The 26,313-nt window shown below is 48.9% G+C and overlaps 2 protein-coding genes across 4 annotated transcripts; one reads left to right on the top strand and one right to left on the bottom strand.

The window, feature by feature from the left end:
- Positions 1-341: 341 nt before the first annotated feature.
- C8H10orf95 (chromosome 8 C10orf95 homolog) lies at positions 342-11,368 on the bottom strand. Of its 2 annotated transcripts, none has more exons than XM_032116549.1 (2): positions 11,185-11,368; positions 342-1,935 (listed from the first exon to the last, which is right to left on the bottom strand). In XM_032116549.1, exon 2 carries the CDS (start codon positions 1,869-1,871, stop codon positions 1,197-1,199), a length of 675 nt encoding a protein of 224 aa, XP_031972440.1. In that variant the 5' UTR covers positions 1,872-1,935; positions 11,185-11,368; the 3' UTR covers positions 342-1,196. The 2 variants fall into 2 exon arrangements, with proteins under 2 accessions (XP_031972440.1, XP_031972439.1); XM_032116548.1 differs by lacking the exon at positions 11,185-11,368 and adding an exon at positions 9,221-9,460.
- A 1,404-nt stretch (positions 11,369-12,772) lies between these two features.
- MFSD13A (major facilitator superfamily domain containing 13A) lies at positions 12,773-26,283 on the top strand. Of its 2 annotated transcripts, none has more exons than XM_032115801.1 (9): positions 12,773-12,849; positions 18,713-18,981; positions 19,425-19,504; positions 20,316-20,765; positions 21,577-21,694; positions 22,665-22,761; positions 23,492-23,663; positions 24,178-24,371; positions 24,573-26,283. In XM_032115801.1, the coding sequence occupies exons 2-9, from the start codon at positions 18,817-18,819 to the stop codon at positions 24,824-24,826; spliced, it is 1,530 nt and encodes a 509-aa protein (XP_031971692.1). In that variant the 5' UTR covers positions 12,773-12,849; positions 18,713-18,816; the 3' UTR covers positions 24,827-26,283. The 2 variants fall into 2 exon arrangements, with proteins under 2 accessions (XP_031971692.1, XP_031971693.1); XM_032115802.1 differs by lacking the exon at positions 12,773-12,849 and adding an exon at positions 18,419-18,442.
- Positions 26,284-26,313: the final 30 nt, after the last annotated feature.

The following is a 26,313-nucleotide window of genomic DNA, read 5'->3' as shown; positions in this document are numbered from 1 at the left end:
GAACCTCCAAGTTCACCCTTGCAGTCTCTCCTTTGCTATGCAGATAGGGAACATCCCATTCCCTCCCATGTGGGAGGTCAGGGGGAGACTAGGAGGCTACAGGGGGACAGAGAAGGTCCACTATTTCTCCTGTATGCTCATAAAGTCCCTCCTGATCCCCAGAGAATCTGACAGAAAAACTAGGGCAGGGCAGGCTACTGCCAAGCAACCATGGCTGGGCATGAACCATGGCAGAAGCTATCACAAAAGGATGCTAGATCTGATCGCAAGTTATTCACAGGAGAGACTGATGTTAGGTAGTTAAGAATCAGAAATGTAAGCATTTGCATTTGGGTTTTTTTTATTGTTTATAGTAATTAAAAAGGTACAGAAGTTTGCAAGTAAGTCAGACCCAGCCCCTCACAGCCCTCCAGGCTTCCAACACAACCACCAAGCTATGGAAGTGCCATGGTTCACACAACTTCAGTAACCTCATTGGAGAGCCAGCACCTGCAGCCAGAGCCAAGTTAGACCCAGAGCAAGGCCTCAACAGCAGTTTCAACAAGGACATGTGACCAGGAGCACTGAGCACCATGTTATCAAGGGTAAGAGGATGGGGACACCAGGATCTTTTGCCAGAGTGTAGGGAAGTGCTGCATACAGGCCTCACATGGTGATTAAGCACAATGATATGGTCATAAACAGCAGTGACAAGACATGCAGACAATTGCTTTGTAGAGTGTTCAAGAACCCCTGTGTCCTCTGGGATGTGCACTGCCCTCAGCATAGAGGAAATTCAGCTTTTATCTCTCCAGGAAGGGAAGCAGCTTAGAGGCCCTTCCCCTGGACAAGGCAGGAAGAGGCCCATCTTCTCTGATCAAGGGCTGCTGTTTGGAGATCCCCCACCAGGCTGTGACCAATCAACCAAACCAGTGGAAATCAAATATTCATTTCAAAACCAGGACCAATGAGCTGATCCAACAGTCAGGTGTCATTGGTTTCTTCACAGGATGGGCTTGTGCATCAAAAAGGGTAAATCTGCCATAAGATTGTGAAGGATGGGGAGCAGTTAAAAAAAAAAAAAAAAAAAGAAAAAAAAAAATCAACAGGAGTGGTGGCATCCATTGCTTGTGTTTCTTGCCAACTACACCAAAACCAGCTGCCAGCTGGCTCCCATGAGGGTACTGCAGCATCTGTCCATTGGCTGTCTGACTACCTCAATGTCTCAGTTTCTTTTTCTTCTTACGGTTCCGGTCTTCACTGCTGTCATCTGCCTCGCTGGCACTGGGGGTCACAGCCCGCTGGATGACCTTTTTTTCCACTGCATATTCCTGGTCTTCTATCTTGGGGTCTCCCTTGACCAAGAACTCTCCTTTCCGATAGGATATGGAAACATTGGTCCGGGGGTAAGTGCCATAAACCCTCCGGAGATCATTCTTCACAAATTCTGGGAGGTCTTTCCTTGGCCCAAACACCTTTCCAAGCTTCCCCCATTGAAGCTCCCCTCTCATTGTGAAGCCTTCTGGCCACGTGTCTCGATACTGATCTGACCTCTGGTAGGCAGCATAGGGATGGTAGTTTGCATAGGGATTGTAGAGAGGGATAGGGACCATGGGAGGGAAGTGCCAGGCATGGTATGGATGGACATAGGGATTGGAGGCACTATAGAGGTGATGATACTCCACCTGACCTCCCACATAGTGAGGGTAGCTGTTACGGTCCACCACAAAGGTGATAGGGCGACTGTAGAAGTTGTGCATGTGGATGGGAGGGAACATCACAGAGCTGGACACGTCCTCTGGTCTCCCGGGCCGCAGCGGTGGGTAGGCATAGGCAGAAGGTGGGATCATGGCTGGGTAATACTCCCGTGGCACAAAGCTGGACTGGTACATTGTACCGGAGCCTGGGGTTTTACACAGGAGACACTTCTCTGGAGCAGTTGCTGAGTCTCAAAAGCTGTGAGGACAGGAGGGGAAGAGAAACAATTTACATTGGTTATATACATTCCAGGCTGAATAAGGAAATTCACTTAGCACTGGAAACATAGCAACTAATTAACAATTAATACAAGGAACTCCCCACAGATTGCAGGAGCAGTAACCTATCAAGAACAAGTAGAGCCACATTGCCAGTGACTGCCTGTTAGCTGCTCTGCAAGACATCATTTAAGCCACATATCTTGGAGTTGCAAAGATGAGAACAAGCTAACAAAGACCACTGAGGGCAGAAAAGTCAGCCTCATATCCTCATGACTTGAGTCTGCAGTGCTGGGAGGCAGCAAGACACTGCAAGAAGCTGGAGGCCCTTGAGCAGGCATGAAAATGGGGAAGGCAGGCACAAGGGAAAGAAACACAGCAAGCAGGCAAAGAAAGGAAAGAGGCAACAGCCCAACCCTGCTGCAGTCATGTCAACTGCTGTCCTGCCCAGACAAGGAAATCTTAAGCAAGATAAAAAGATATTCAACTGTCCTTAACTCTCTCCCCATCCTCCCAAAGCCCTGCTTTTACTCTGATAAGCAAACAAAAGCTACACCTACTGTTTATTCCTAGAGCAAAATCCAGGCACATCTACACTTTCTCTGACAAGTTCTCATGTATAGGTTTCTCTTTCTGGTCTCACTAGTTACCATTCATGTTTAAGTGTGCATTTACCTTGAGCAGCTCTGACCTACAGCTGAATTTGCTCCTAGCCTGCCCTTGGCAGATATCCAAACACCCTCCAGGGCATTAAGCAATGTCCTCCCATGACTCATTATCCTCTCCCCTAGGGCAGGAAAGGAAGCTGTATATAGCGTAGGGTTGTTTTTTTTTAAAAAAAAGTTTGCTATCAGAGACAGGACAAGACCATGCACAGAACTAAAGGCAGCAAATTGGATGGCTTTTTTTTTTTTTTTTTTTTTTTCCCTGTGGAGTTCAGGTCCTGTGGGCTCCTTTTGCTTGAGCCTTAACTAGAGTTGCCTCTCCCACAGAAGGGAGATGTAAGCTCAGCTGTCCCCTAAGAGGTGCTTGACACAAGCAATGCTGGGTACTGCAAAATGGAGGTTTTACTTCTTAACCAGCACAAGTTGCTCCTGTTCCTAGAGGTTCATAAAGCACACTAGCTCAAGCCTGCTTTTGCCATGGGTTGAAGTCTAGAAGCCTTCACGCCACAAAGGGAACAGCAGAATAGCACTAGAGTATTCAGTCAAGACCAGGCAGCACCCTTAAACAAGACTTGCAGCCTTGGAGACAAAGCCCATCAAAACCATCACCCCCTCAGATAGGAGGAAACGAAACAAAGTTCACAACCTACTTGCCTAACTTGCTCAGAACCACCACAAAAATCCAAAGCGGTGTTGTGTGTCAATGGCAGCATGAGGTGGACACATGGAATAAATGGTCTCCTCTTGAAAACCAGTCTCAGTACCTCTTTAAATAGCTCATCCATGCATCTCTATTGAGACCCACACTTCTCTGAAATGCTTGTATTTCAGAGCAAGTGGTCTGCACAGAGAGTGCACAGCTATTGCATCCATCATATGGAACCAAGCAAGCCCAGCTTACACCCCCTCCTGCTGGGTCAGTATGCTGCTCCATGCCAGTTTAGGACAACCCTGGAGAAGCTGTTCACATCTAGTTGATGACCAGCTCTTGCTCAAAACCTGTTTTGGCTGCAGCATCATTGCTCCCAGGTCTTCCTGGCAGCTGCAAGGAGTAGGACTGACAGGCCATCTAAATACCGGGGGTTTATCACAAGGCAGCCTGAGCACAGCTACTTATTACTTTGATTTTACACTGAAGAAAGATAGGGGAAACAAGCTGGTGGCTCAGCCAGGCAGGATGACCCACAAGAGGAAGCAAACTGAAGAGATAAGAAGGGGGACCAAGATGAGGATTAAGTGGAGCTAGAAGCACTTCAGGGCAGCATTGTCACATGCCCCACCACAGAAGCAAAGGCATTTTCCTGGGAGCAGATCACCTGGGAGGAGGGTGTTGACAGCCCACACAGTGTATACAAGACTTCACAGCCCCAGAGGAAGTTTGCAAACCCGTCAGGGCAAGCCTTGACTGGGTGGCCTCTGCCAGGCTCCACTGCTGGCTGGCACTGCCCTGTCCCTGCCTGCTCCCGAGCACAGAGCTCTCCCCATGCCCCAGAGCTCTCCGACTACCCAGACACAGCCTTACCTGCACGGGCACAAGGCACAGAGCCCCAGCTCCTGGCTTGCAGGGCCCAGCACTGCTCTGAATGCTCAGGTGTGTTGCAACAAGGTTTTGGTATGCAAGAAGCACAATGCTCCTGCCCTGCCCCTGCAGAGCTGCACCCTGGTGCTCCCAGGGACTGACAATGCAGTTTACCCCACCATTACACAACTGCCTGTTGTTCATATTGAACTTCAGGCTGCTTCAGCTTCCAGAAACAGGATTTTGGAGACCACAGCTGAAGCAAAGCCCTGCTAGACTCCACAGGGCTGAGCTACAGCATGACAAACCCATGTATACAGGAGAAGAGGGCTTTGAGAACACCAGTACCTGCTTGCCTGATCCTGTCCCACGCTCACCAGAAAGAGCAGACACTGCTTCAGGGAAAACAGGGTTTGGCCAGAAGGTGATCATTTGTCAGGTTATCTGATGGCTGGAAGGCATCAAAAGCCAGATATTTGAGAAAACCAGCTCCAAACACCAACATCAAGTGGTACCACTTGAGGAAGGAGTCCAATCCCCAGTTTCTTCTCCCCTTCCTCTTCTCAAGGAGACTGTATAGCACCTTCCAGTACCTAAAGGGGGTTTCCAAGAAGGCTGGCAAGGGACTCTTCACAAGGGGAAGTGGTGATAGGACAAGGGGGAATGCTTTTAAGCTGATGGAGAATGAATTCATATTGAATATTAGAAATCAAAATTCTTTACTGTGAGAGTGGTGAGGCACTGGAGCAGGCTGCCCAGAGAAGCTGTGGATGCCCCATCCCTGGAAGCATTCCAGGTGAGGCTGGATAGGGCTCTGAGAATCCTGGCCTAGTGGAAGGTGCCCCTGCCCATGGCAGAGGAGTTGGAACTGGATAATCTTTAAGTACCTTCCAACTCAAACCATACTATGATTCACCTGCTTCTACCTCTCTTGTTTCTCCAGTACCAGCAGCCAGAGGCTGGCCTGGTCTTGGAAGTAAATATCTGACAGCCTCCAACTCTTCAAGAAGAACTACAGGACCAGAAAGGGAGAGGGGACCCTAACTGATCTGTCTCTTCAGACTACCATCCTCCTTTGCCCCACTTTCAAGCACTGTTATACCTTGGGGGAAAAAAAAAAATTTAAAAATCACCCATCTGTTGCCCAGCACTTGAATGTCCTGAACAGGAAAGGGTAAAACAGTCCTTAAAGCATGAGTTGAGCTCTGCTAAATGCCTGCCTGGTCCTGAGAGCCACTGACATCCATCAATACATGCCAGGTATTGGTGGCACAGATGGAAAGCCTGGATGGGCAGGCAGTAGGCTGTGCCTGGGAGCCAAGCCTCCCCCAAGCCAGGGCACTGGGAGCAGTGGTTGGCAGCAGGGAGAAACAAGGGACCAACGCAGTAAGAAAGGCCATAGCAAGAGACAAGGCAGCCCCTCCTTTTAAGCCTTTCCAGCAGTTTTGACCTTGCTGGAAAAGAGTTGAAATCCCACTTGGCTGGAGCTGAATGAGACACCAGGCAAAATAAAAAGGAGAGAAAACTCCAAAGATGGTCACAGACAACTAACATAAGATCATCATCTCTGCTTGGCAAGAACATGAGCCTGCAGACTATTCCCAGGGTTTCCAGAGCTGACTCCAGCAATTCCTTCACCCACTGCCCCAGTCATCTGGCCAGGCCTTTCCCTCCTCAAACATCTTGGTGCAGGTCAAGGGGACTGACACCCCAGCTCCCAGAAAAGACCTGCCAAGCAAAGTGTGCTTCACACCAGCTGCCCTACACAGTTGCTATGGAGCAACCAAGCAATGTTTGCAATACAAAACCAGAGAGGACATTTGATAGAGAAGCTTTTGTTTCACCCCTCTCTACTCAGTTACTACAGGTGATGAATCCACCACTAGTTAATACAGAAATGCCCAAGGCTGGTAGGGCTTTCCTAGTATCTAAAGCAGCAGAAGTTACCAGCTAAAAATGCAGAAGACCATAGCTTTTCTGGACATCACAGGGCAGTAGAACTTTACTATCACCTAGGCTAGCTTTGAATTTGGTGAGCTTTCTTTTTAGGTATTTGTGGAACACAAGAGACCACTGTGAGCTACAGAAAACAAAGGAAAGTGTAAATATTCAACTCCATGCCAGACTGCACATTCTGTAGGAGAGAGATTAAAGTGAGCCTGACTACCATGGGCACTACCAGCATACAGGTGTGCCACATGTGAAACTTCATACAGGTATCTCACATGTCTGGAGAGGCTGGTTTCACCAAGCCTTCTGTCCAGCTGAAGCAGGGTCCCCAGGTCAGGCTGGAAGTTTGAATGGGTTTAGATACTTCCTCAGAGAACAAACTGCAAGCCAACTGTAGAGACACTGGGCCCACAGGAGAGGACATGGCCATCTAATTTACTGTAACTCTCAGCTGAAACTATTCTTGTCTCATTCCATAGCCCTGTGATCAGCTCACAAATGAAGATCCCATTAAGTTACCCTTTCCTTTCCACTGTTTCAGCACTCAGGCTTTCAGACTATTCTTTCTAGCTTTTTTCCTGACCTCTTCCTCTCCCCACCCTGCAAAAAACCACAGATCTCCTGCTATTGCTCTGTAACAACTCTCAAGGGTACAGGGATGAATACTGCAAAAGCACCGATTTCCCCCAGTGAAGATGAAGTAATGAGTTATTTCCAGTTAGTCTCCCCATTTTGAGCAGAGTCTGCAATTTTTTTGCCACCTGACAAAGCTTTGGCAAAGATTTTTTTTTTTTTTAAACCCCAAAACTTCAAGGACTGCTTAAAGTGAGATGTTAAAACTGAATGTTTTTATTCAGCCAAGGTTTGTCTTCCATAGCTCTGGTGTCAGTCCCACACACTTATCCTGGTAGCTGGAGATAGTGTGTGGGAGGAGATCATGACAAAGCAGTTTCATATTTTTCCTAGTCACTTCCATCCCTTTATTACCAGTATAAGGTCATGCTTGGTTTGACGTTTTTCAGTAAAACTCATCCAGGAGAAGACTCCCAAGTACTTCTTGAGGAGGTGGGAGAGCAGTACAAAAAGCCACACAACACCATGCAATAACTTTGATCCTCCACCACCAATACTGATCCTTAGGACAGAGGCACTTGGCTGCCTTCCTAAATGGGATGCTTTCTCTCAGCCAGATATGCCGGGCAGCAACACAGGAATTCAAGGAAAATGTAATAGCCCATTAAAAGCTGGGCCTTTTCAGGCCTTAATTTTTATCTAGAAGATCAGATTCCCATGCCAGTGCTGCTTAATAATGGAAAAACTTGAATTTTGAACACACACCCACTCACCCTACAAAGATAAAATAGCACCACATTTTGCTACACTCTCCAAGAGAAAAGCAAACCCATACTGCCCCAGCAAATTACTCCAGGAAGTGTTAAATACTTGCACAAGGGGTTACTGCATCATGCCTAGTTCAAGGTGCCAGCAGACAGTAGTGATTAACAGCAATACAAATCGATGCTGTAGAGAACAGGCCTCCCCACACCACTAACCCAGTCTGAGGAACTCCCCAAGCAGTGCTGGGGCTGACCCTGTTTCCCCTCACACCACAGGAGGGACCTTTCTATCAGGCATTACTTCACTGCCCAAATTCTTACAGCAGCCCAAACCAAACTGGAAAGATATCACAAGCACAGCTGATACAAGAGCCCCATGAACAATCCCTTCAGCTCAGCCAAGGGGGAGAATTTAACTTCTGAAGCCAGAAGACACCAGTCTCAGCCTGCTGTTACTAGTACAACATGAAGAAAAGAGCTCCAGCTGGCACTGGTAACTGTGGAAACAGCAGCTAATGCATATTCCAGTCAGTCACCCCTTGTAGAGGCCCTTTGAAGAGGGAGTAGATCCGTTTCAGCTATTCAAAGCAACATTCCCAGAAAGCACTGAAGTCTAGTGTGGGTCTGGCATTTGTTTCGGAGGTCTGTGCAAAGCCCAGACTCCGTATGAAATCAAAACACCAGGAAAAGGCTAAGTCATTGCAGAGCAAGTCTTTACTTGACAGCAGTTATGTGGAAACCACCCCCCCTGCATAACTCTGGTCAAATAGCAGTCAAAATGCAACTCGCTGGTGACAGAGAAGTTTGGAGTAGCCTCTCCTCCCACTCTGACTGCAGCTGCTGGGCAACACAGCAGCTCTGGAGCAGCTGTGCCACCAAGAATAGAACATGAGTGTTAGCACAGGGTGCCTGCATCAGCAGGCAAGGCTCTAGAAAACACCCCTGCCTGCTGCCAAGGTCATCCTGACACTGTCACCTCTTCAGCCTCTCCCTGAGTATGTGTCTGCTGCACCAGACTATACATTTTGGACATACTCCACAGTTTCTCTTTTTCTGACATGTTCCCCTTTCATCTTAGCCTAACTTCTGTGTTATTAAAGCTCCCACCACCACTATTCTCATCTTCCCAGTAACCTCTGCAGGCACCATTTGCATCAGATGTCTTCCTCACCTGAGGTTCAGATCTGTGTCCCATGTGTCAGTATCCCAGTCACCATGTTTCTTCCTCATTTAAACCCTTTCCCAGACACAGCTCTGTATCTAGACATTGTTTTTTTAGTTGAGCATATTTTAATATGTACTTCATAGTGTTCAGTCCTAGTGATCCCCTCCATGTTAAAAAACAGCCTGCACAGACCTGCTCCTCCTCTCACTCAAGAATTCATCTGATAGCCATCATCTCCATCCACACATCCTCCTCTTCAAAAAAAAAAAAAGATCTCAGTATCAGTTAGCTCAAGCTTCCAAATTAGGAGGTCCTGGTTGAGCCCCCAGCTGTGACTTCTGCCCAGCTGTTTCCCTTCGTATTGCAGTGTTGAGAGAACAGACTCAGGACACTAACTTATATCAAGCACACCAATAAGTCAACTAAATGACCAATAACATCATTAATGCACCAGTAGCATCTCATGGTTATTTATATCACTTTGCACACAGCTATGAAGCTACTAATCAAGTCTTATGAACCACACATGATGCTATTGAGTCACCCTTCCCTCCCACACCACTTAGCACTAGGATGCACATCTACCCCACTTGCTCTGCCCTCCCACAACAAGTCTTTCCAACATAGACCTGATGTAGAGTCCAGCAGGTGGTTCAAGGAGCATCACTTCAGCATTCTTGCAGGCTTGGGTCTTCAGGCTTCACTATCATCCATGGACACCTGCACTCCCTCAGTCAGCTGATCTCAAATTTATCTCATTTTATTCATTATTCTCTTATTTCAGGAGCCTCTTTTTCTGCCACATTCATGCTTCTCTTACCCCAGTCTCCTCCCAAACAGCCAATCCACCTGAATTATTTCTTCCTCAGTTTTGCCACATCCATAACTAAGCCTGACACTTCCGATATCATTACCTTGGCAATCTCAGCTTCATGTGGTATTACTGATATGGTGCAGGTGGCCTTGAAAGGTTTTACCCTGCAAGAGCTGCTTCAGACACTCCATAATTATCTGGTTCCTCCTTGTTATATATTGTTTACTTTATACACTCCAAGACAAATCATTCAAGTCCAGCTTTAATTCCCATGCCCAGCTCTAGTTACCTACCAGCACTTTCTTATCTTAGACAGTTTGCATAGCAGAGCAACATGTTTTGTACTTCTACAGCATCCCACTCTCTCAGCTGCTTAATTACACGTCTTTGTCCTTGAAGTGCTCTTGGGAGAGTCTCCTGATACCCTACAAAGGACTTAATGGATCACACAGCCTAGTTCTCCAGAGGGAGTTTGTGCCTACAGTGGGTTTCTTCTGTTAACACACACCAGTGTCACAGAAAACTATTTGCATTTTAACTATTTGTTCTTTAAATACACTTAGATCCCATTCCCACATATCCTACATCAAGGATGGATATGCAGAAGTACAGAAGGCATAATCTTATGCACTTGCACTAAGTCTTCTCAGGGGATCAACACCCTAAACAGTAGGAAAGGGCAGAAAAGATTATCCAGTCCTTGGGGTTGTATTACATACAACATATCCCTTTAGCATATAAGGGGGTTTTCTGTCACAACAGCAACACACACTGCATTTCTAGTGCAAGTTCAAACATCTGAGCTAGAATTACCCATGGGAATACTGCTCTGATTGCATCCCCAAGGCAGACAGCTGCAGCATCTGCTGATCTACAACTTTGCTATAGCTTAAAAAAAATTCCAACTACCTTCTGTCACAGTCTTTAGACAATACAGAACATAGCTCACAAAGAGCATTATTGATTTTTTGAAATGGGAGTCAAAAGAAAATCTTGTGTTTCCAGGAATACAATCACTCGAAGGCTTTTCTGCGTCATTTTTTCCAAACTAAAGTGTTTAAAGCCTCTCATCATACAATGATAACAATTTACATTAGTATCTTTCACAAGTAGGTGGTGCTAGGAATGCTACAGAGTAGAGCACTAGCACGAATCAATACTCCAACCAAGTTACGCTGCTGTACAGGGACTTGCATACACATGATCAAACAGCAGATATGTTAGGGTGAAAGGAGCACCACCTCCAGAAGGATCTGTGTTTTTTAAAAAGCCAGGTAAGGTGCAGAACACCTCAGTTGTACACTGCTCTGCTACTACAAACATTTAAGCTAGTACATAACTGCAGAAACATTGCAAAACAGCCCAGTCTATAAGTGCAGAACACAGAGAGACATTTGCTTGGCATATGTGTACTCACATACTGAGAAAAGAACTAAGATAATACCTTCACTTAACTAAGGAACAGGAGGATGCACAACCTGATCTTAAGAAGGCAGGTTACTTTCTACAGGATCTTCACTGAAGTACCTTAATAACACACATAGAGAAAGGAGATGCCCCAAGATGCTACATCACGCCTTGTGGAAGTTTTTCCTCTGGTAACCAGGGCTGCAAAACCTGCCTGAACATGCCCTTGTACCTAAAGGCAGCAACAGGAAGCTCATTCCTTCAGTAATTACATTACATGCTCAGACAGGGAACAGGGATACAGGACACAAATAAAGAAACAGCTAAACTCAGCACATAAAACCAGCATGGAAAAACTTCAAAAGCACTCACCTAAACTTCAGGTTTTTTCCTCAAGTCAGCAAAACTTAAAGAACTGCAGCCTTTAGAATAACAGACTAACAGAAAAGAGCTCCCCATTAAATTCTGTAGAAATAAACCTTCCTGTTCTCTCTTAGTTTTATTTCCTCTCCCAAACCTTTCAGTCACACTCAGCTATAACTAAGCTGGTATTTGTACTCATGGCTCATCCAGGTTGTAATTAAGTAGGAAGCCATATCAGTGACTCCCATCAGCACTACTTTATTGTAAGCACCTGCACTGCGGTGGGCCTTTACAGACAGAAATCTCCACAGGGGTTTTAAATGGGTGACTCCAGCTGCAAGGTCAGCTCATCATCACCCAGCACAACAGCAGCATCGGCGCAACTCCTTGGGCATGCTTAGGGATTCCATGGCCTTAGAGGTCTTTTCCAAACTAAATTATTCTTTGATTGGTATCCTATGCCTTGTTCTGCTGCACGTGATCTCAATAGCTGAGGCTAAATACCTACAAATCACTCTTTAATTACAAACCATGTTGATTACAATTAGTTGCCTGGCTTCTAGGAATTTATAAAAATGACCTGCTTCAGAAGCTACCAGTAAGTCTAATGTGCAAAAACATTGGAAAGTAATAGGGTGCCGTAATATCTCTCTGTACATGGCAATTGGCTTTTGCCTCAATTTTTCGTGGTGAAATTTCCCCTGGTGAAATTTGAGAACGGCGGAATGGGAGCAACTGTTGCAGTGAGAGATGGAAGGTGATCCATATGCTGAACACAGGAGCTGCTTCTTTGAGAGAAAGGCCCACAGAGAGATCTTAAATGGTAATGGACAATGATAGTCCGTAGTTTCTGAAGTACACAGGATGAATGGAAATTATTCGTGGGAGAGAAATGTAAGTAGTTGATTGGTAAGACCACAGCCAGGATATTTGCTGGATTACTGCCCCACCTGCCCAAGCAGCCATGTATATTTTTTTGTTTCCGCTGTGTCATTGTGCAGCTTGGCTCACGCTCCTTGGAGAAGAGGAGGCTCAGGGGGGACGTCACCGCTCTTGACAGCCCCTGACAGCAGGCTGTGATGGTGGGGGCAGGTCTTTTCTGCGTGCCTGCACTGAGAGGGACATAAGAAATGGCCTCAAGCTGGGACAGTGGAGATTCAGATTAAATATGAGAAAATTTTTGTTTCACTGTTCGAGTTATCAGGCATTGGAATTGGTTGCCCGGCTGGTGGAGTTGCCATCCCTGGGGGTTTTCAAGTGGATCTGGCACTGGGTGATATGGTTTAGTGGCTTGGGGGTAACAGTGGTGGCGCTGGGCTGGCGCGTGGACTGGATGAACTTGAAGATCTTGTCCACCATCGCCGATTCCTTGATGATTCCACGATTCCCCTGACTCTAAGCGCTTGCGTCCCCCGCCCGGCTGCGTTTCCATGGCGACGGGCGGACGGACCATAGAGAAGGCGCCGTCCCCCGGCCAGAGAGGCTCCTGCGGCTGGGGGCGGGGCTATGCAAATAAGGGACCCGGGTGCCCTCACGCGCGATGGCTGCCGGGAGGTGCCGGCGGCTTCACTTGCCAGGACGCAAAATGGCCGCGGGGCGGGGCTGGGGGGGTGCGCATGCGCGACTGTGCCGTGCGACCGCGGAGCGGCGGGGGAGCGCTGGTACCGGACGCAGGTAGGAGGCGCCGAGCGTCTCTCCCGCCTTATCGCTGGCCCCGGTTTGTCTCCCTGCCTGTAGTGTGGTGGGGCGGGGGCCCCCTCTCCGCTCAGTAATAAGGTGGTTCGGGTACGGTGGGAGAGACACTACCCCCTAGTGGGCCGCCTTTGCAGGGTGGGGGTTTCCCCCTTCCCTGCAGTGGTAGAGCCCTGGCGGGTACTTCCCTTCATTATCGTGGGCGATCCTACTTTGGGCTGGGGGGTGACTTCGCACTCTGGTGTCAGTGCCCGTGGGCAGGGGGCTTAGCCCTGGTAGCCGGTCGGGGTTTGGCTCCTGGCAGGGAGAGGCGGCTCTGGCATTGCCCTCTTCTCCTGGAGTGTGCAGCGGGTCTCTGGTGTCCCTGTTACACCTTCCCCTCACCTGGCAGGCTTCAACCCACTGCCGTGGAGCCTGCGGGAGAGCCCGCCAGGGAAGGGTGGCAGTGCCTCTGGAGAACCCGCTAGGGAAGGATGGCACTGGCCCTGCCCGGCCACCCCTTCCTCTACCAGGGCTGCCAGGCCTCCCTGTAGCGTGGAGGGCCCTTGTGCATGGGGCACAGGGGATGGCAGCGCTACTTGGGCACGTCCAAAGTCACGGTGTCCCCATCTCCAGCCTGACTCTGCAGGCGTTGCCTGGCTCCCTGTGCTCCTGTCCTGCACGTGGGACGTCAGCGGCTGCAGTTGGTGACCCAGTGCTGTGCTTTCCAGCCATAAACGCCCCAGAGATCCCTGGTGGCCTCGGCAGCTGGGCTTCTTCCAGCCCTTCAGTCAGTGGCGTGTGGCCTCGTGGCGGCGGCTGGGGCCCTGCGGGGGGACGGTGGCTTTGGGATGTTTGTATGGGTGAAGAGACTCCGTGTCCCCGGGAAGATGTGTGGCAGAAACTCCTGGTGGCTGCACTTGCCAGAGTGGTAAAAGTTGCTTCTCACCTGGTGCTTCCTGTTAAGTCCTAATAAAGAACAGGCAGTATCTGTGCAGTAATCTCAGCTCCTTTGAACCAACTCCTGGGGGTTGTATTCAATGATGATTTCATATTTACTTCTAGATTTGTAATTTGAGGCCAGAGTTACCTGGCAATGGTTCCCATCCTAGTGCTGTGAGGTCCTCTACAGGATTAGCGCTTATATTGACAGCAAATAATGGAGAACAATTTTTTAAATACATCTAACGCTCCTCCTTTACACTGTAAAACATTGAGTTGTTTAGACACGGGACATCGCGTGTTGTTAAGGTAAAAGCCTCACCAAGTTCCAAGGCTATGAGATCTGCCCAGTTATCTCTATTGACAAGCCTTGTTTTCTTGTTAGGGAATGACATCTGATTGAACAAGATTGCTCAGCTGGAGTACAGCTCCATGGAAGCTACCAGCTGGTTCAAGGTGTTAATTGTCTGTGTGGCAGTTGTTTGCATGTATGAACTCAGCAGGAGTGATGGAAGCACTCGATGGAAGCCCATGACTGCTTGTAATAAGAAGGGTATTACTTAACCTCATAGTACACGGTCATCGGTGATTGTTGAATTGGTAAACAGTACTGGGAAACACCCTCATAGCCTCTTGCAGTCATGTTTCTGTGCCTGATCCAGGTGGTTTCAAAGGTTTCATTGCTTCACCCTTCAGATACCAGGCTGCTGGGAGCCTGCTGTTGGAGTGTTTGTTCATGTTTCACACAGGACTCTGTTTAGTGTTCCCTCCAGAGTCCTTGTTACTAAGTGGATTATCCAAGGGTGTTAGGATTTTAGAAGAAGTATGGAGTGGAGAAACTGAGAGCTTTGGATCTATATTCACCTCTGAAACGGTGCACAAGATCAAAGTTTAGTCAGAGGAGGCTAAATTTTGTGGAGTGTGTATCTAGGAAGGAGCTTTCCTGGGATAGAAATAGGATTTTGACAGGGATTTTTTTAAGTGGGGGCTCTTTTGATTTCATTCATTCAAATACCTCTGTGGAGGGATTTCTCATTTTACTGACAGAGTTCTCCCAAAATCCAAGTAGCTTCATGAGCTGAGGACCCTCTGAGATGCCTTGTGTTGTGGAGCTGTCCTGGGGTACCATGCGTGGGAGGGAAGGAGTGTGCAGAACCTGGTCTGCGCTCCCAAAACGGGCTCATCACTGATGGATAAGCCTGACCAGACAAAGACATCCATGGCTGTCACTTGCAGGGTCTGGGAGGAATTGATGTGCCCAGCACCAGGCGTTTTGCTGGGACAGGTCACAGGCCATCAGCTCTTTCACAGGTGCCGCTCCAGCCCAGCTTCCCTGTGAATGGGGCTAGACTGCCAGCAGCCCGGTCCTGTCTGGCTGTGACAAATGTCTGTAAATAGGGTTTTCTCTCAGGTGGTTTTTCCAGCTGCTGGGTGGACTTTTTGTGTGGCAGTTGCAGAGATACAGAGCTGGTGTATTTGGCCCTCTGTTAGTAACCCCCTCAAAACCCAGAATATGCAGCAGAGGCGGTGTAGTGGCAGCTCAAGCAAGCATAGACATATCCTGAATTATTATTTGGGATATTGCAGCCTGCATTACCCACACAGGGGAGAATGAATACAAGAGTCATCCTGATACTGTGGTCAGGTCTGCAGATGGCTGTTTCAGGTTGCTGAGTAGCAATTTCAGCACATAAAAATCATCTGGCCCTGCTTAACAGGCTGGCTTGAGCCAAGATTCGCATGTATGGCTCTGCTGCTGGCTCAGTACAAGTGGCTTCAGCTGTGGAAGGCTGGAGCTCAGCCTTGTTGTAAGGCCAAAGCATTGCTGAATCACCATGGGACACGAGGACTCGTGAATCCAGCTGTGAGCTGGCTAGGAAGTTAGAGCAGATGTGTGAGCCCCAAGCTGTGGTGTGTTCCAGACACAGCTGTATGCCAGCACTCTCAAACAAAAGCAGTGCTTTCCTGGTAGCCAGTGTTCCAACATCCTCCTCAGGAAGATAAGATCTGTGGACGTCACTGGCAGGAGCCAGATGTCAAATGCAGAGGAGGAAGTTTCTCAAATAAAGACTCATTGCTTTCTAATTTATGAGCTTGTTGCTTTATGACTGTGTTAGAAGTTCAGCGTCAATGAATGATAGCTATTCCCTCCTGCAGCTCCTTTTCCCATTACTTCTTACAGCCTCATGTTGAAAAGTTCTGACATACTCCATGAGTAATTCTCCATCCTAAGGAAAAGGTTATGAAAATACCACTGTGGCAAGCTTAAATAACACAGTGCTTTGGGTGTAGAAGTAAAATCTGCTTTTTACAGAGAACTGTGATTTGTTTCTTCTTAACTGCACATTTGCAGATGGGGAGGGAAAAATATCTATCAAATGACCTAATGGCTGTACTAGCAAAAGTGACATCACTTGCAAATATCAGCTGGCTGGAGGGGTTGCACATCTGTGAGGGAGTGATGAGGGGGCAGAAGGAAAGAAAGTGGAACTTTACTCTCTTTGAACAGCGCTGTAGCATATATATGACAAAATGAGGTGTCTCTGGAAAGCTCAACAGCTGTGGTTTGTGCGACATGTGCTCAGTGAAGCACTCTTTGATGGGGACAGTGTGAAGTGCAGCACTAACACCAAGGCTTGAGCGGGCTCTGCTTTCAAACAGGTTTTGGATAGCAAAGGCAAGCCCAGGATAAGAATCACGCTAGTGGATCACATTGTTGGTCTGTCTCTCCCCACATCCTGCCCCACGGTGGCAGCAGGAGATGCTGTTTAGGGGAAGAGTATGTGAGCCTGGGCACCATCTGTGGCCTTTCCACTTGTCCACCCCCAGCCTGCACAGCTGGCTTGGGGCTGCTGGGGCGGATTTCCCCGCCTCGTTTCCTTTAGTAGCTGTTTGTGTACAGCTGTTTTCCATGAATTTGTCTAATCCTTTGAACCTGCTGCCCAGCTCACTAATATCCTTTGGCAGCAAATGTCAGGTGTTTACTACCTGTCAGGTAAAGAAATATTTTCGTGTGCTTTAAACTGATTTCCTGCTAGTTACAGTGAATGTTCCCAGTTCTTGTGTCCCCAACAGTTCCATGAGGGGGCCCAGCACTGTAATGTCTTCATCTGCTCTTCAATCAGTCCTCCACAGAAGGCTCTTGGTGAGAGACAGAGAACTTACCTGTGGGACAGTTGGCTTAACTCTCCCTTCTTCTTAACCTTTGTCTTTACATATCATGATTCCTTTCCAATTCTTGACCATACAAAATGAAGTTTCCCCTTGAGGCTTGTCTGTCTTTAATTACATCTATAAAGGTTCATTGTCAGGCTGAATTCCCTTCTAAGCAGTGTCTTCCTTTTATCTGGCCATGGGTTTTGGCCTGGCAGGGATGCGGAATGGTGTCTGAGCTCCACAAGGGCTCTGCAGTTGGATCCAGTTGAGGTCTAGTGCTTTGGCTGAGAGTGGAGCCGAGATACCTTTTCAATCTAGTGATATAATTGATTGGAACAAGTGCTGTTCCTGCTCCTTCGGAGCTAGTTATGAGGAATTCCTTGGCCTAGGCAGAGCAGATGGTTATTTTTGCTTTTCTAATCTCGCCTAGAAGTGGTCAGACTCATGGCTTCGGGGAAATGCTGAACCGGACTGGCATTTCATCAGGTTTCATACCCAGACGTTTATTCTTCTGCTTGATTTTCTGCTTAGACTTGCTGCAGCTGGTGTTGCAAGCCCAAGAGGCTGGTGTGGTGCGTTGGTTCCTATTTCTTATGTGTTCAGTCTTATCCCACCTTGCAAGCCCCCACGATGTGTCTGAGTTGAGTGAATGCAGACCCTGGAGGGCTGAAGCAGGAGTGACACACAGCCCCTTATCTTGCTTTTGAGAGCACCAGGATAACAACCTTGTTGTCACCCTTCGTGTGTGTGTGCTGTGAAAAGGGCTTCTCATGATGGCATGGGCTGGAGGAGCTGTCTTGTACTGATTTAAGAAACCCTTGTGTCTCACATAAGTGCCTTGTGGTTTTGTGCCTTTGGTCTGTAGCAACTTAGTGTGAGAGAGGGCTCAGCCTGAAAAGCACAAGAGAACATTTCTGGCCCCACCCCCTGGCCATGAGCTCCAGTCAGTGCAGGTGTGGTGAATCCTCCTCTCACATTCAGCCCCTTGTGAACATACAGCGTCTTGTTCTGGTCTGAGGCTGCTGTGTCCATGTGTTTTATTTCTGTGTATATTGCTGTCCAGCCAAAGCATCTTTATTTCAGACTATGGTCCTAAGATTTAGGCCACTCCAAGACAAGCTGGACAGCTGCTAAGGCACTTATGGTCACTTTTATTGCATGGTGGCAGCATGCCTGCTGCAGTCGTGTTCTGGTTGTGTCTCTTCATGCCACAAAGCAGCAGCACTGCTCGCCATAAATAACTCTTGTCTGAGCCAGCCCAGGTGCAGTCAGCTGTGACTGCTTGGGGAAAGCGGTGTGCACGTGTGAGGTTACATCACAGCTGTTGTCATTTTTATTTGGGTAAAAATTTACATTAGTACCTAAAAATACCAGTGACTAGGTGTGTTTTCTGAAGCCTGCTTTTGTTTGCAGCTATCTAGCTTGATTCCTCCTGTGACCTTGCCTTTAAAGAGCTGGATTAATTGTCTACTTGCTGGATAACAAAGAACATTACAGGGTAAAGGACAGGGCAGGCTGCTCAGGAGGAGACAGTCATACCCCCAGGAGCCCACAGCCTGGCTTCAGCTTAATGAAACAGCTTTAGTGCAGCAGACAGCTTCTAGTCTCTTAAATCCCCTCCAATCCACTTTGGAACAGCTCCTCAAAGCAATATGAATTCTGATTTCTGCAGACAAAGATTTACCAATGAACTTGATTCAACTTCTACTTCATTTAAGAAAATTAACCTGGTTTTGTTTTATTTTATTTATTTTTTTCTCTCCTGCAGGAGCAACAATGGATTGGCCCCAGCAAAGATGTAGTAGGTGTTGGGAGAAGACATCTCACCTGAAATGGAGGTGATCAAAGGAGCTGAATACTGACTGCACCAAAATGGGGCTGCGACTGCTGGCTTGTCTTTTCCATTTGCCCACTGCAGTGATCTACGGGTCTCTGTCGCTCTTTGTTTCCATTTTGCACAACGTGTTCCTCCTGTACTATGTGGACACCTTCGTCTCTGTTTACAAGATTGATAAACTGTCGTTTTGGATAGGAGAGGTTAGTTTTTTTCCATAGGCTTCTGTGCTCTTAAGTAGGAAACTCTGAAACCAAGATTGCTCCTTGCTAGAAATGTGAAAACTGTTAGTTATAACAGCAGTGTTCCCTTTTGGAGAGGGAGCAAGGGAGCCTTCCACGTGCTAACTTAGGCTTTTCAGTTTTTCCCACTTACATAAAAATAGGACAAGCAGGGATAGAAAATGCAGAGAGTTCTTAAGACTGCCTTTCCTCTGGGGACGTTGGGGTGTTTCACAGGCAGTGAAAACCAGTGGCTTCACTGCCAGTTACCCCAAACAGGGGCATCCTACAATGGTGATGTGGCAGGGAAGGTGTGCTGGGACAGTTCCTGCTGGTGGCTCAGTGTGCCAGCTCAGCACTTCTTGCTTTGGTGACAGAACTGAGCTGTCCTGTGGTTTGTTTCACTATCCTGTTTTCTTTCCCAGACAGTGTTTCTGATCTGGAACAGCCTCAATGACCCTCTGTTTGGCTGGCTGAGTGACCGAGTGTTCCTTAGCACGCAGCAGTAAGTGAAGTTCTCTTTCACAAGAGTCTGGGAAGTTGTTTAGTCTCTGGGGAAGATGATGTCAAATTGGCACCTTTAAAATGATGGCATGGAATGATTTATTGGGCATGGAACTCTTAAATACCTCCTTTTCGTGGTATCTTTGAAGCTCAGTGCTCATGAATGTTGTTTCAGTACTTGACTGTACAGAGAAAGTCACACACCTATTGGGTGGATCTGACCCTAACCTTTAACAGTCATGAGTGGTGCAGAACCTAAAATGTGGGCATCTAAAATCTTGAGTCCCTGATGTATGAGCAAGCCTCTTAATGGGGTGTTAGAGAGTATCTGTACATGGTTTGGGAGGCACAAGGGGGGAAAGTATAGTTATTTCCACATGGAATGCCTCATATCAGTTGTTCCCAAACTCTCTAGGATAGGAGCTGAGGCAAGACAGCTCTGTATTGTTGGCCATTAGCATTTCTCATGTATTTACGTCAACATTTTAATGAAAATTGTGGCGTGGCTTCCTGCAACTAGTAAAAACTCATGAAAATCATTTACATTGTGCAAAGTGCAGACAGTATAGCATTGTCAGGGAGAGAAATGCTCTGGAGAAAAAAAAAAAATCTCTTTTCTTTTGGCCTTCTTAAACCCATATTTTCAGTATATTCACCATTAGGTGAGAAGGTACCTGATGGGGGTGGTTGTTACTTGAGCAAAAGCTGTATTTGTGTGTATGCCACTTACATGACTTCCTTGGAGAGGAGGAATATGTGATCATGCAGGATTTTGTCCAGGTACCTAAATTTTTTTTCTTCTTCTGTTGCAGGGCAGGAGCAGAGATTTCCTCTCCTGAAGTAGTTCTGAAGAGGCTCAGAGCACTAAGCCACAATGGCCCCCTCTTTGCCATTTCTTTCCTGGCTTTCTGGGTTGCCTGGGCTCATCCTGGTTTGCAGTTCCTCCTTTGCCTTTGCATGTACGACAGCTTTCTCACCATGGTCGACCTCCATCACAACGCCTTGCTTGCAGACCTGGCTGTTTCAGCAAAAGACAGGACTAGCCTCAACTTCTACTGCTCCCTCTTCAGTGCCATAGGCTCCCTGTCTGTCTTCATGTCCTATGCAGTGTGGAACAAGGAGGACTTCTTTTCCTTTCGCATATTTTGCGTCCTGCTGGCCCTCTGCTCCATTGTTGGTTTCACCCTGTCCACGCAGCTGCTCCGCCAGCGGTTTCAGGCTGATGGGAAGGCAAAATGGGACCAGGAATCAACCCTAAAAGAGTAAGGGTCACCAATTCTCAGCAGGGACAAAGGCCTGGCATAGATTCTTGTCTATTGATACAGTTTTCAGGATCAGCTGTCACACTGGCTCCTCTGAAAACAGAACAAAACTGTCTTGTGTCACCCCTAGTCCAAACTGGAGGCAGAGGCCTGACCCCCTGTATGGCCATCCAGTGTTTGGAACATGAAATGAGTTCATGTCTAGAGCACCCAGTGAGGCCTGTGAGTGGTAAAATGTCAGAACCAGCTTATGAAAGCATTCCTGCTTGAGCGCGAGACCACATTACTGCCCATGCCCTACAGAGCTGGACAAGTGAATGTCTCACCCTGTTATTCACTTCAGCTGCCTGATAGTGGCTGAGCTGTTGGTAGGCCACACCAAGCTGATTTTCCCTGTTCAGCTCCTTCCTTGGGCTGCCTCACTTGTCATCTCCTGTTATAAGCTGCCAGCATTATGCTGCAGTAGCAGCAGATCCTGATGAGATCTGCCAGGTGAGCTGACTGCAGGGACCTGGAAGAGGAACATATGTGTAGTGGAATGGCTAATAAGATGAGAATGCATTTATGGACAGAAATGTGAATTTTGTGTTAAGACAGATGTTCTTTGTTGCAACACGTGTTGCCTGTGCTTCTTACTAGCATTAAGCAATCACTGTTGTAGACTCCACTGTTTTGATTGGTCCAGGAAGACAAAAGGTTGGGATGGGAGCTGAGGAGAGACAGCTCTGCATCTACACGGGGAGAGCTGGGGACTCTGTCCTGCTTGCTGTGAGGGATTTATGGTTGCTTTTTATCCCTCCTTTTTCTTTAGGCTGTACATTGAGAAACATTCCGTCCCCCAGGAGAAGAGGATCACCCTGGCAGAGTATCTCCAGCAGCTCTCCCGGCATCGCAACTTCCTCTGGTTTGTCTGCATGAATCTCATCCAGGTAGGCACAGAAGTGACACGCTGCAATTCAGAGGGTGAGCACTGGCTCTGGCTGTTTGAGATGGTGATTCAGCAGTATGTGAGTTCCCCAGGAAGGGCAAAGATGTTTCCAGCACCCACTTGCTCTTGGAGCCTCCTGCACATGCTGGCTGATTCAGCAGCTGGTAGCCACTCTCCCTGCTTGTGACCAAGGATATTTCCTGAGCAAGCTGTGGGATGCTTCTTCCTCTCTCTGCAGCGTAGGCTGGGTTATGGGGGCTGACTGAGCTCTGTGCAGCCCATATGGGGTGCAGAAGCCCAGGGCTTGGCTCACAGAGGGGATGAGTTCAGGAGTGCTGTTTGCTGGCATGGCTATCAGCACAGTCTCCTTTCCCTTTCCGTTTTCCTGAGGCTCACGTCACTCTTCTCACTGTCCAGCTGGATCCACCTCCCAACTGGCTTTTACCATTTCTGTTCTTCATCCTCTTCAGTGATTACTACCAAATGCCGGCAGCCTGCCCAGCTTTGTGTGCTGGAATCATGGCTCCCTGGGGATCCCTCAGTTCCCCTCAGGCAGGCTCTTGATGCTGGTCTGCATCTTTGTGTTCAAGCCTCGCTGCCTTACCAATGTCTACTTGCCAGCTGCCTCCTCCCTTCTGCCATGCCACTGTCTCCCCCAAAGCCTTGTGGTCACTGCTGTCATCTGCTGGCCCTGTCTGTCCCAGAAGCACTGTGTTGTACAGCTGGGCAGTGGGGCTGACCCCGGGCATGCAGTGGGCATGGCTGATGGCATTGCAGCTTTCCAATCTCAGCCAGCAGTGTCAGAAATGCCACAGCCAAGGTCTTGCTCTGCTGAAGTACTCCAGGCCCATCCTGCATGATCCCCTGGCATGGGGCTCCTAGGACAACAGCGCCCAGAGGGCTGTTAGCTTTTTCTGTTCTTTCTCACTGCTGTTCCTGCTGACCAGCTCGTCTGCATGCTGCCTTCACAGGTTTTTCACTGCCATTTTAACAGCAACTTCTTCCCTCTGTTCCTGGAGCACCTGCTGTCAGACCAGATCTCTGTCTCTACTGGATCCTTCCTGCTCGGTGAGTCTCAGGTGGGACTGGGGGGAGCAGGTGAGTTAGGTAAGACCTGGCCTGAGTCTGGGTTTGCTCTTCCCAAACTCCATCTGGGTAGAGGTGCGCTCACATGCAGGACTCTGGGCTGTGAAATTCACACATGCACGCACCCCACATGCTTCCCTGGGACCTCTGAGTTTTCCTCCCTGGCCACAGAACTAACTTGGAGGCTTTTCTAGTAAGGACAAGCCTGGTGTGCTGGACACCAGACTCCAGAGAGGTATTGCTCTGAGCACTAGAGGCTGCAGATAGTGTTCCCAGGATGCAGCAGAGAACACAGCCCTGAATTTTATCTCTTCTGCAGCATGTGGACCATTTCCAAGATGCCACAGATATGTGGGCATTGGTCCTAGAGTTACCCTGGGAGGGTTCTGTGCAGGCCAGGTCCGGTCAGGCAGTCCTGTCCCTCTTATTTCTGCTCCAGAGCTGAGTCAAAGCCTCTGCATGACACTGGGCAAGTCTTTTCCTCCTTCCTGTCCATGAGGTTGATGGAAGAAGGTCTCCCTCTGTAGGAAAGTGTGTGCTGTGCCACAAAGCCACGGAATAAATCTGCTGCAGCCTTCTGTATGTGCAGGGGAGCTACTCTGTATTGTTCTGCTGGCAGTAGCCAACCTTGCTGTCTTTCTCAGTGTCGTGTCTGGGGGCATGGTGGAAACTGAAACTCCATCTAGCTGTTTGTGCCTCTCTCTCTGCTCAGGTGTTTCCTACATTGCCCCCCATCTCAACAACCTCTACTTCCTGTCGCTCTGCCGCCGCTGTGGGGTTTACGCTGTGGTGCGAGGACTCTTCTTCCTGAAGCTGGCTCTGAGTGTTGTCATGCTCCTGGCAGGACCTGATCAGGTGTATCTGCTCTGCATCTTCATTGCCAGGTAGGCAAGCAGTGGTCACTTCCCCTGCCCTCTGCCTCCTGGGAAGCAAAATGAGTTGTCCGTGTTTTAAGGAGAGGAGTGGAAGGCAGGGAACAGGGGGCAGGGTCACTGCAGAATTCACAGGCTGTCCCACTGCAGAGCAAGGAAGGCAGTGATACTCAGGAGGTCATAGACCAGCAGGGCTGCTGGCAGCCTGCAGCTGCCTTTGCCAGCTGCTTAGTGCTCATCTCCTCCTCTGCAGCCCTCGGTGTGTGCTGCAGCTGCCTGTGAGCCACAGGCCCAGTGTGTCCTGTCCCCAAGCCTGTCTGTGTGACAGGTCAGGACTGATCCGAGGTGTCACTGCAGGGTACAAAGGCTGATTGATAGTGGCGTTCCTCTCCTGTAACCAGGGTTTCTGAAATTCTTATTTCAAGTGTGGGGAAACCTTTCTCACCCTTGCCATTTTTTCTGATCTGTCACGTTTTCCTGTCATTTCTTGGTACCCCTATTCAGTACTTTGCCTGTTGTTCTGCAGCAACCGCGTGTTCACAGAAGGGACCTGTAAGTTACTCAACCTGGTGGTCACTGACTTGGTGGATGAGGATCTAGTCCTGAACCGTAGGAAGCAGGCAGCCTCAGCCCTGCTCTTTGGGATGGTGGCTCTGGTCACCAAGCCAGGCCAGACCTTCGCCCCTCTGATCGGCACCTGGCTGCTTTGTGCGTACACAGGTAAGGATGCTCCTGGGGAAAGCAGCAGAGCAGGACAGGGTAGACCTGTGAGTTCAGTGTCCTGTGCCCTGGGTGGGTGCAGAGGGCTCTTCAGTTGCTAACCTGTGCCTGGTCTCTGCCTCTCCACGGCCAGTCACTCAAAGAGAATGGGCAGAGGTCCATCTCGACTGTCCCCATTCTCACACTCTTCTCTGACACCAGGCTACGACATCTTCCAGCGCAACCCCCTAAACAACGTGGTGAGTGCCCAGCCAAAGCTGGAGTCTGCTGCGGCCTTGGAGCCAACTCTTCGCCAGGGCTGCTTTTACCTCCTCGTCTTCGTGCCCATCACGTGTGCGCTGCTGCAGCTCCTCAGCTGGTCACAGTTCAGCCTGCACGGGAAGCGGCTGCAGATGGTGAAGGCTCAGCGGCAGAGCCTGACACAAGGCCAAGCGCCAGATATCAAAACAATCTAAGGGTGCCTGAGCCCCCCAGGGTGCTGCTGGAGGGCAGGCAAAGGGCAGGGATGGTGGGCTGAGAGAGCCTGATGTTCACCGTTCAGCTGTGAAATGCTGTGATGCCAGTGTTTACTCATTCCAGGTGGTGGTCACTGGGGAAGGCAGAGAAGTTCAGCATGTGAGGGGCCTGGGATAGATCACTTAATCTCAGGAGCAAGAACATTTTATTCCAGCCTGTCCCAGGGAGCAGAGAGCTGCTCATTCCAGCAAGGAGGTGCTGGGTTGCAGGTGCTAGAAACAGACACATCCCCAATGCACTTCTCTGCCCTGGCCACGGCTCTGGGGAGCCACAGCCTCTCTAGCTGAGCAGGAGGAAACTGCACAGGGAGTTCTTCCTTGCTAGAGCCTTGCAGCCTTGGGGAGTGGAGTGGGAGGCTCCTGAGGGACCAAGTGACCAAGGGAATGATTGCCAAACAGGATCAGGGATGAGAGGACCTTGAAGGCCTTTCCCAGTAACTGGTACAACCCTCCCACATACAGTGCTGTGGTTTTTGGACCAAATCCACTCTTAAGCATTTGTTGTTCCCAGGACAAGATCCTGCACAGCTAGGATGCTGAGTGTGCTGTTTTATGAGGTTCCCTCCTCTGTGGCCTTGTAGAGGGTGTTGTTGCTGGCCTGGGAAAGGTGGTGGGCTGAACTGAGTTCAGAGCCTTGAGCTGTATCATCCCATTGCATGCCATTGATCCCTCCTCTCCACAGCCCAGCTGTACCCTGAGCTCCCTCCCATTCTGAGCAAAGTCAGGGAACCAACCCCTAATCCAGCTGCTAGAAGTGCCTCCCTGCCCAGGGCCATCCCAGGTGACCTGGTGAGGCAGCCTGCAGGAGAGCACAAGCCTGGAGGAGACACCAGGTGTTGCCTTTGTGCCTTCGATTCCTCTTTGGAGCCTGTCTGACACAGTACTGGGCAATCACAGGGTTGGGATTTCACCCTGGTGGCGAGGGGCAGACACCTCAGCTCCTCAGCACTTGAAACAGTGCCCAAGCCCTAAGCCAGGGAACAAGGAGAGCAGGTGCTTTGGTCTCCCTGGTTTCGACTGGGAGTCGAGGGACAGGTAATCACCAAAGGGGCCCCTGAGGCAAGGTGACTCCTCAATCCCTGTGATGTTTGGGGGCAGGCAGAAGGGATGTGCCAAAGCCTTCGCCTGCCTGCTGCAGGAGGGGGGCTTGGCAGGCAGCATTTGGAATTGCACTTTGAGGGATGTTCTTTGTTTAGTGCCAGGTTCCCTCTGGGGTCTCAGCCCACCAACCTACCATCTTGCCTCAGGACATGGCTGCCTTCTGTGTTGGACCAAGACATTCCTGCCATGAGGCTGCTGTAGTTCTTAATGGTTCAATCATAAGTTATTTGTGCAACTTCTAACCAAGTTTGAGAATGATTCTCCATTTCATAAATTAAAGATTATCTTTTTCTGAATTGCCTGATGATTTTCTTCTAGGCAGCAGT

Source organism: Corvus moneduloides, chromosome 8, assembly GCF_009650955.1.
Source record: "Corvus moneduloides isolate bCorMon1 chromosome 8, bCorMon1.pri, whole genome shotgun sequence".
Classification (NCBI taxonomy): domain Eukaryota; kingdom Metazoa; phylum Chordata; class Aves; order Passeriformes; family Corvidae; genus Corvus; species Corvus moneduloides.
The sequence above is the reverse complement of the archived record's forward strand: the minus strand, read 5'-3'. Positions and strand labels throughout refer to the sequence as shown.